The 10,624-nt window shown below is 36.4% G+C and overlaps 1 protein-coding gene across 1 annotated transcript; it reads right to left on the reverse strand.

Annotated features, from left to right (window-relative positions):
• Nucleotides 1–1,226: 1,226 nt before the first annotated feature.
• On the reverse strand, nucleotides 1,227–4,118 carry LOC145687633 (uncharacterized). The gene is made up of 2 exons (XM_081761098.1): nucleotides 1,441–4,118; nucleotides 1,227–1,340 (listed from the first exon to the last, which is right to left on the reverse strand). Exon 1 carries the CDS (start codon nucleotides 4,097–4,099, stop codon nucleotides 1,916–1,918), a length of 2,184 nt encoding a protein of 727 aa, XP_081617224.1. The 5' UTR covers nucleotides 4,100–4,118; the 3' UTR covers nucleotides 1,227–1,340; nucleotides 1,441–1,915.
• Nucleotides 4,119–10,624: the final 6,506 nt, after the last annotated feature.

Consider the following 10,624-nt stretch of genomic DNA (forward strand, 5'->3'; position numbering starts at 1 on the left):
GATTTTTGAAAATCGTTCCCTTTTACGGATATTTTCTCTGATGAGTACTTTGGTACCACGATACTGATTGGCTGATAGAGGTCACATGATTTCAGACCCACCACACGGTGAACAGATTACATGGAAATCCCTCACTCATTTGTTTCCTTTTTTACGGGTAAGATGAATGTTTTGGTTCCATGATTTTGATTGGAGAATAGAAGTCACATAATCTTACCCCACACTCCAATGCTAGAAATTCAGAGTGATATGATACCAATCCACCATAGACCGAGATTTTAGAATTTTGTTCCCTTTTTGGTATCTTAAAGTTCCCATGGAGGGTTTCAACCCCTCCTTAAATAACCCTTTTTGGTATCATGATATTGTACTGAAGTTTACATTAAATATTATCATTCTCTTTGACAGATAACATGATTACCAGCTTTCTTACCTTGATGGAGAGACAGCTTGCCTTATATGTTTACGTATGGAGATCCTGTCATTGAATTAGTAGCCTATGTCTCTGAAAGGAACAATGGTGAAAGAGGGGTCCATCCTTGACGCTTGTAGATTTCTTATAACACATTGTTGTGAGTTTAAGCGATTTTTTTAACGCTCAGTAAGCGCTTCATTAATGGAAACAGTGTTGCCAGATTTTTCTTACCTAAACTGCTCCGATTCTTTTCGAAACGGTTCCGCAGAGTGCAAGAAATTTTAAACTAAAAATTTTTCAAACTAAAAAAAATTCAAAACTAAATATTTTTCGAACTAAAAAATTGAACCAAAAATTTTTCAAACAAAAAAAATTTAACTAAAAACTTTCGAAGTAAATTTTCAAATCAAAAATTTTTCGAACTAAAAAATTTAAAAATTTTCTAACCCCCAAAAAAATTCGAACTAAAAAAAATTAAAAATTTTTCGAACGAAAAAATAATTTAAACTAAAAACTTTCGAACTAAATTTTCAAATCAAAATTTTTTCGAACCAATTTTTAAAAACAAGTTTCGAACTAAAGATGTAAACCACATTTGAAAATTTTCAAATCAATTTTTTTGAACTAAATTAAAAATTAAATTTTGGACTTAAAAAATACTTTAATTTTTCGAACAAAATATTTTCAAACTAATCATTTAAACCAAATCTTGGATATATTTTCCACCTTAAATTTTCAAGATTACCATTATTTGGAAACATGTGTTCAAGGTTTCAAGAAATAATAAAACATATTTTTTTCAACTTGTTGTATTTTAACGAAAGGTATGTGCTTTTCTCATACAAGGTCATTAACATAATAAATACAGGATCTAGTTAATGAATATTGTGGACGTGTCATCATCTTCGAATCTTGTAGACGTATCCTGTAAAGAAAAAGAAGAAACAATGGATTACTTTATGAATTTCTTTTTTCCTGAAACAATAAAAACGAGTCAATATTGATAAGAGAGAAATAAAACTTACTCGTAAAAAGATGGATGTGTTTTGTTCCATCTTCCTTTTCGGGTACGAGATGACAGCATTTCTTCCACTGATAGTGGTTTACGAACTCTTCTGGGTACTGCATTTTTCTTGGTGTTGCTACTTTATGGTCAAGGTTCCTCCTTGGATACGAGATGACACCATTTCTTCCACTGATGGTGGTGTTGGTGGTTTATGAACTCTTCTGGGTACTGCGTTTTTTTTCCTCTTGGTGTTGCTGCTTTGTGGTTCAGGAGATAAAAAAGGAAAAGGAAAAAAGAAATGGCGGCCTTATTGGGTGTTTACAGTTTTTTCTTCATCTTCTTCTTTTTCCAGTTCCAAATTCTGTTTTTTAACGTACCCGTACGGAACCGTATCATAAGAATTGAGTTCTTTAAATCGACGTTTTGTGTACTGGATGCTGTACATTTTTTCTTCCTTTCGTGTGACGATGGTATGGTCTTTGGTCCTGCATATTTTATGGGGGATGGTAATGGTGACTTGTCCACGGCATTGATTTGTAATCATTTCTTTTAGCGTGTTGAAATTTAATTTGCTGTCCTGCATTGTAGTTTAATGTAAATCCTCTAATTTTACATATGTAGCTGGTGACGTTGGTATCTGGATTGTATATTTCTAAGCTGTAATTTTTCGGTCCTCCACTGACAAATGTCTTGATGTATGCTCGTTGTCCATAAGACTCCATCTCATCCGATAAGCATCCCAAGTACGTTGAAGGTTCAATGGTTGGCTCCCCGGGCTTCTCTGTAAATATCACAGAATCCGTGTCGAAATATAAAACACGTTCCTGCAATATTTCCAGGTATTTGTACAGTTCCAGACGTGCCTGACATGTTGTAAATGCGCCTAACACGACATTGGTGTTTCGGTTTTGAATAGGCACATGTTCATTGTACTCCCAGAACGCATATAACATCGTATCATTGATGGGTACAATTTGATGGAGTTTAATGTCGGGGGAAGTGAGTTTTTCATAAAATTCTTCCGGCCGATCAATAATTGTGGTCTGGCTAAAGTTTGAACGCTGAGAAAGTTTTCCCCATAGAGAGTTAAGACAAAGCTTAGATAAACTTCTTCGTGCAGGATTATTTTCAATTTTGGTCGGATCCAATGCAATACCTTCACGCTCCAGGACGGTTTGTATAAATTTTGATTTGTCTTCTTCGGTCACACAGGAACTGGGCCAGCCAGAAGCTTCCATTTTCGATTTCAAAAACGTATTGATATATTCCGTGAACAAGCCACCTGTTTTCGTGATGGGATCATATTGTTCAATGTCATAATCCCAAATTTCAAAAATCTCCACCGGTTGATATCCTAATTCTATTGCTTTCTGTATTTCATATGATACCCATGTTCCAGTGAGGCACCGCTCCTGATCGTTGTGCGTACACGTTGCTGTAGGGTCTGGGTTCATTTCTTCGGCACACGCAGCACACAGTGGAAAGAGTAGTTTCTTGTTACATCGGTAAGGCAGGAGACCATGATAAAGATGGCGACTTGGCAATATCGTCATTTTGATCAGACCATTGACTTTATTTATTGGTGGTATATTTTCATCACCCTGTAGATAAATTCTAGGATGGCCTACAGGGTATTTAGCACACTTATTTATGTAAGGATAAAGCGAAACAATATCGAAATATTTTATTACTTCTCCTGCTTTTTCGTCGACTTGGTGGTACAATTTCACGCAATTGGTCCTTCCTCCAAAAAAGCGGTTCATGTACGGATGATTCTTGAGATACGTCGCCATTGTTGGATTTTGTTTCAAGAACTGATTAAATTCGCACTCACACATTTCATGTACAATGTACCCCAATTCACGCAGTCTTGCATGTTTTCGTTGCGTTCGTTCATAACGGAATTCCATAGTGTCTTCTGTATTGCCGTAGATGGGTTGATTACGGCCTGTAGTAATACACACTTTACACCCGTGATAAAAACAGCCGGCATGCTCGTAGACGTGCTCCTCTAACGTCTCAGGATCTTGGTAGTAGCCATCAACATGAAATCCCGCAATAAACACTTCTTTTTGTCGGGCCGCATGTAAGATTTGTTTTCCTTCGGTTTTTTCAATGTAGGCTAGCCATTGCATTGCAGCGATCGATTGGGTACTTCTCCATCGATAGCCATGTGCCGGTAGAATTCCAATGGTGTTGGGTTTGAGGAAATTCCGGCGGAATACTAAATTGGAAGCACTTGCAATCGTGATTGTCTCCAAGAAGGGATTCACTTTGGTTTCTGCTTCAAATGACGTCATAAACGAAACGCATGCTTGTCGCAGTACATTAACATCTTGAATACAATAATTGAGAATTTCTTTCTGGAAATCAAACGTGTCATTACGATGATCGTTGTACCACTGCATGAACTTGTTCCTGTCTTCGACGGCCATTTCATCTGCACCATAATACTTCGTTTCTGGAAGTGGTCCAATATACGATTGATTTTCTTTGGTGTTGAAGAAATGCGGGAAGTAGCCTTTGGTTGCGGGTAAATTGAACGCTTTTGACAATTTGCTTAATGCCATAGGCAGGAAGTTCAAAGAGTCAATGAACGTCAGATTATTCAAGGTTAAACTCAGTATCTTGGTCCCATTTAATATGACGTCAGGTCTCCATTGACATTGTTCGACCATAGCCTTTAGAATAAAATGTCCATCGTAGCCCTTCGAGTTGTGAGCGAGACAGAAAATCCTATTTATATTGGGACGACGTTCCCGCAAGTACTGGAGAAAATTATAAACTGGATCCTCTCCTTGGAAAATATGCTGGCGCTGACCACACGTACTGCAAGACTGCTCGATATTATCGTTTTCAACACATGCATAACATACTTGTTATGCAACCAATAAATTCGGAACGTGTACATACCTATTATCATCAATATTCTTGTCTTGCATAGATTCTATATCGTAGAATATCAATAAGGCTTTCTTTGCGTGCATGAGTGAAGGAACACCAGGTTTCAAGCATTGGCGATCAGGAAGCATAAAACATTGATGTGATCCTGGAACAATCTTCTTACAAACATTGCAAAAGATCTCATTACAGTCATGAATGCGTTGTCCGGTATGCACAAAAGAATATACTCTGTAACATCTAGTACATTGCTTCACCATTATACATACAGGTTCCCCTTGATGATATACAATATTACGATGATTATTAAAACATTCTTCGCCGTAAAATTGACGATTGCACTCGTTGCACAATATCGGCGTTTGGTTCTTGTCACATAGAGGTCTCTGTAAACATTTGGAGCATGTTACAGGACAATTTTTCACATGTCTGTTACGTTCACTATACTTTTTATGGCACGCTTCACAGTAGAACTTGGTTGCAAAACAAGCCGTTAAAGATTGGATGATATCAAAATGGCCAGCCAAACAAATTAAATTTATGGGAGTGCGATTTTCATCGTTGGGCCCCTCGTACATGATATCATGACCTGTGAAACTGGTGTACACAGTAATTTTATATTCTTTGAGGTATGCCTGGAATTGTCGAATTTCATTTACACTGGCACCATGATCCAAATTCACTCCTGCATTTGAACATAACGCATTCACTTCATCGTCCACAACACATTTTCTCTGATTTTTATATTGCTTATGTCGTTTCATATCTGTATTCTTGTATTTTTGCAGGCCAATAGCAATAACAAGGGCGTACGCCAGACACCTTGAATCTTGATTTTGTACACGTACAATCCCTCGCTTGCAACGTAATAATTCTTCATTTTGAAGTATTCCTTGCCGCAAACCGCCATAGCCACGTGGAATATCCACACGATGAAAATGAACGGTGAATGGCTCGTGCAGGAGAAATGCATTGTTACTTTGTAAAACTCTTTGAAACGAGGCCCACATCGTTTCCAGTGTTAGGTTTCGTGCTTGGAGAAAACTCACCCAAAATGGCTTATTGGTGTTGCGTGGCGATATTACTGATAAACCGACCATTGCCTCATCGTCGACATTGGCTAATAAATGGTCCAGCATTGCTTGGAAACTATTATGCACGTATTGGATAATATCGGTTCCTACGGGCGGTGCGTTGAATTGAATTTCGAGCATTCTGCCCTCAATGTTAAATCGTCTATAATGACGAGTGATTTCATTGCGAACAGTAAAACCCGATTCGGCCATGGTTAAAAATGAAAACAAACAAACAGGTACAATTGCGATAAATGTGTAAGGGAAAAAGGAATTGAGCAGCGTGAATTTACTACAAAAGAAAAGAAGAAAGAAAAATCTTAATCACCTGATAAACAGGAAATCATAACATTCATGATAAATTCTTAACTAAGTAATTCATGTAAAGGTCCTGAGTTTGATTCCTGGCAGTGACGTTCAGAATCTCATTATGAAAGCACACGTACTAGAAATCAAAGTTTTTTAAAAAAATAATTATGTTACTGAAATGAGTGTTTTATTGCTGTCAAACTCAAGACCATTACATCAGCATTTAACTGACCTACCATTCTATAGTGATAAAAAGAATGCATGAAATGAATGAATGTTTCATCAGTACTGAGATGTGACAAAGTACGCGTAAGCATTTTTTTTCACTCACAACGACCTTTAAATGATGCGTTTGCAAGTTGAAGAGATTCACCAAGCATTAACGATACACATACGTAATTGTCAAAACAAAATCTGTATAGCGTAAATCTTTTAACCAAATATTCATGCACTCTTTTTATAAGCGGTTAGCGTACATGCTTCTAACGTGGAAGGCCCTGGTTCAATCTTCGGTGGGGTTTGCTTTTCACATCGGATCGCTGTCAAGCCTTTTTTGAAATGTATTATTCTCATGCGTTATCATACATTCTTTTCAAAACTAAGCTAAATAGTTGACGTACACACCTCTGGCCCAGGTTCAATCCCGGGTGGTTCGAATATCACGTTAAGCTGAAGGGGCGCTATACTAAAACAATGGTTTCAAAGGGTATCGAACAATATTATTCTCAGGCATAGTTTCTGAAATTTTGTAATGCATTCTTTTCAAAACTAAGCGCACACATCTTTGACCATGGTTCAATTCCCGACGGGAGTTCACATTCAACATTAAGCTGAAGGGACGCTAAACCAAAATAAACAAACCATATCATTTATCGTCCTTAGTTTTAATGTGTGGGGGTTCCTGGTTCGTACTCCCACTTTCCCATTCCACTAATTCCTTCATAGTCTAAATATTTCGTACTAAAAGTAAAACAGTGTATTAGTGATCCTCCCACAAATATAAAATAAAAATGATTTTCGAATCTTGTGTGAAAAATAAAATCTCACTGAACTTACCTCAAATTCAATGAACAAAAAGTCGGTGCAGTAAAACTTAAATGAAGACACTTTTAAAAGTAGACCTTCTCACTTGATAGTTGAGAGCGGTAAAGGATTTGAAAAATGAAATTTAGATTTTAATTTAGGTCGCTGCGAAAACGATGTCATCATCAACCAATCAGAAACGAGGAAATTTATAAAATGACATCACAACGAACAAATCAAAACGCTCGCTGCTTTTGTCATGAATCACGAACCAAAACGATGTGTAACAATCGATCGTGACGTCATTCATGTTTCTCAATAGTTACAACATCTAGTATCGCAATTCCGATCATGACATCATCCCAAAATGCTTTCTGCCTGGATCATGTCAGTACCTGTCTTAAATTGTGACAACATTTCATTTTCCTCATAGTCCGTAAGAAAATATCAATGTTTCTTTCTTTTTTTTTCATGAATCATGCTGACACGTTCGTAGTAAAACTAAAGTAATACGATACAACATCCGCTGACGTTTGCATTTTCAATCATATGTGCTTCTATGTCAACACACAAAGAAGTCTATCAGCATTTTATTTTAATCCACGAACGGAAGCGTTACACTGTCAGATTTATTTTCTTAAAGTATATGTGTATCCTTTTCAAGAACCATGGTTCGAAACCCACCAAGTGCGATTAAAACCGAATTCATTCATAGCTAAGCGGTTAGGATACACGTCTTTGGTTTGAAAGACCTGAGTTCGATTCCTGGAGAAACATTTCTTAGGATTTTTCTTAAACTTGGTTTAAATTTCTAGTTCGAAAATTTTAAAAGTTTAGTTCGATAAAAAGTTTGATTTGAAAATTTTTAGATGTGATTTACATCTTTAGTTCGAAACTTGTTTTTAAAAATTGGTTTAGTTCAAAATTTTTTTGTTTCAATTTTTGGGTCGAAAAATTTTGATTTGAAAATTTAGTTCGAAACTTTTTAGTTTAAAATATTTTTTTCGTTCGAAAAATTTTTAATTTTTTTAGTTCGAAATTTTTTTGGGGTTCGAAAATTTTAATTTTTTTAGTTCGAATTTTTTTTTGATTTGAAAATTTAGTTCGAAAGTTTTTAGTTTAAAATTTTTTGTTCGAAAAATTTGTTTAAATTTTTTAGTTCGAATTTTTTTTGAAATTTTTGTTTCAAAATTTTTAGTTCGAAAATTTTTTGTTTGAAAATTTTTGTTTAAAATTTTTTAGTTACAAATTTGTTTAGTTCGAAAAAATTTTAGTTTAAAATTTCTTGCACTCTGCGGAACCGTTTCGAAAAGAATCGGAGCAGTTTAGGTAAGAAAAATCTGGCAACACTGTTTCCATTAATGAAGCGCTTACTGAGCGTTTAAAAAATCGCTTAAACTCACAACAATGTGTTATAAGAAATCTACAAGCGACAAGGATGGACCCCTCTTTCACCATTGTTCCTTTCAGAGACATAGGCTAATAATTCAAGAACAAAATCTCCATACGTAAACATATAAGGCGAGCTGTCTCTCCATCAAGGTAAGAAAGCTGGTAATCATCTTATCTGTCAAAGAGAATTATAATATTTAATGTAAACTTCAGTACAATATCATGATACCAAAAAGGGTTATTTAAGAGGAGGTTGAACCCTCCATGGGAACTTTAAGGATAACCATAAAAAGGGAACAATATACTAAAATCCCGGTCTAGGGTGGATCGACTGATCTCATGACGTCATATCACGTAACCTAAACAAAAATTGAATTTTCCTCATGGACTGGGGGGGGGCTAAAATCATGTAACTTCTATCCACCAATCAAAATCGAGGTACCAAAGCACTCATCTTATCTGTAAACGGAAACAAATGAGTGAGGAATTTCTCCACGTTATACCATGTAATCTGTTCACCGTATGGTGGGTCTGAAATCATGTGACCTCTATCAGCCAATCAGTATCGTGGTACCAAAGTACTCATCAGAGAAAATATCCTTAAAAAGGGGACGATTTAAAAAAATCCTAGGACCTAAGATCACGTGACCTCTATCAGCCAATCAGAATCGAGGTACCAAAGCACTCATCTTACCCGTGAAAAAGGGGACAAATTTCAAAAGTCCCAGGGCTTAAAATCACGTGACCCTTATCAACCAATCACCATCGTGGTACCAAAGCATTCATCTTAATCGTAAAAGGGAACGAATTTGCAAATATCCCAGGGTCTAAGATCACGTGACAGCTGTCAACCAATCAGAATGAGGTATCAAAGCACTCATCTTACCCGTAAAAGGGAACGAATTTCAAAAATCTTGGTGAGGGATTTCCCCGCGGGGTGACTCATGACGTCATACCACGTGACCTGAAAATTTGAATTTCCCGCGTGGGCGGGGCCTAAAGTCACGTGACCTCTCTCCACCAATCAGAATCGAGAAAATTTTTGCTGACTCGGCGAGCCATACGGGGACCACTACTACTTTATTATACTCATTAAAGAATTCTTGTAACATAATTATCTACCCCTTTAAAATTTCCTTCGGCACATTTTTTTTCCACCTGTTTTGTTTAAGAGTTATGTTAAAAGGTTCTACAATATTTTATTCTACGAAGACACATGCTCAAAATTGAAAACCTCACAAAATATCAACTCGCTATGACTATAGGTTTCCGAGATATGACTCCTTAAATCTCCAGAAATCCAAACTTTTTGACCAGTATCTGGGGAGCGGTGTCCAGTTGGCCAGTGGCTATCGGTTACTATTTGGCACCAGAATGTTTACAATGCCTTTAGGTATTGATCATTGATCACCACAAATATGATCTCTCTATGACTTACGGTTCCCCAGATATGTCTCCATACATCTGCCAAAATCGGAACACTTTGGCCAATATATCGGAAACTGTAAGAGTGACGCGAAAATTTCCATCATTTTTTACAGATAATTTTTGATGCTCTATCAAATGGAGGGTTCAAAATTAAAAAAAAAATCAAAGAGCAGACAGACAGACAGAAAGAAGACAACACAGACATTGATAATTCAGTAACCAACTTTTTAAATTAGTTGAAAATACAGAAGATGGTAGAATTAACATTGGACATATGCATAATTGTAAGAAACTTTCTGCAAACGCGAGAATATAGAAAAAAAGTTAAAAAACAATATATTTGGATGGTCTGTATATTATTACTAATGTCCGGATTTGTATGTAATTACATATTTTTCCCTTCATATATAGGTTCGTCAAATCCTTAAATGTGTGTGATTCACACCTGTAGGGAGCTTTAACTCAAGTTTCATATTACATAGTTTTACATATTTTGACCAATATTACATATTTCTATGGTTTCTACATTTTTTTTTACATTAAACTGTCTCAAAATTTTGCGTTTCCTGAAATTTTAATTTAAAATAAAAATAATAAACTCTCCAACTGTGCAAGGCTTGCATCTAGATTTAATTTTGTCATGTTTATATTTTCGTTTCTTTAGCGAAAGAGAAATACCTCCCCTTTTTTAGTTGTAAAACCATGTTTCGCAAAATTTTCTCCGATAACAAAAGAAATATAAGAAGAAACAAGTAAAAATCCTCCCTCCGGGGTAATTAGCAGAGCCCTTTATTCTCAACTCTGGAGGAAGACAGATCACGTGCCTGACAGGCCACTGCCTAGTGTTGCCACGAGACGAGATATTTCTCGTGTTTCGTCTCGTCTCGTCTCGTAAACGAGACGAGACACGAGACGAGACGGAACCTTTTAGGCGAGACACGAGACGAGACAGGCTACTTGTCCCGTCTCGAAAACGAGACGAGACACGAGACGAGACGGAACGTCTCTTGAAATGTCTCGTCTCGTCTCGTGTCTCGAAAATGAAAACGCTGGCGGAAATGGCCAAGATTGAAATTG

The sequence above is a fragment of the Thermobia domestica genome, chromosome 6, assembly GCF_964235325.1.
Source record: "Thermobia domestica chromosome 6, izTheDome1.hap1.1, whole genome shotgun sequence".
Lineage (NCBI taxonomy): Eukaryota > Metazoa > Arthropoda > Insecta > Zygentoma > Lepismatidae > Thermobia > Thermobia domestica.

What these genes read in the sequence shown, in the direction of transcription:
- LOC145687633 (XM_081761098.1), bottom strand. Translation starts at nt 4,099, where the DNA reads ATGGTCGAACAATGTCAATGGAGACCTGACGTCATATTAAATGGGACC.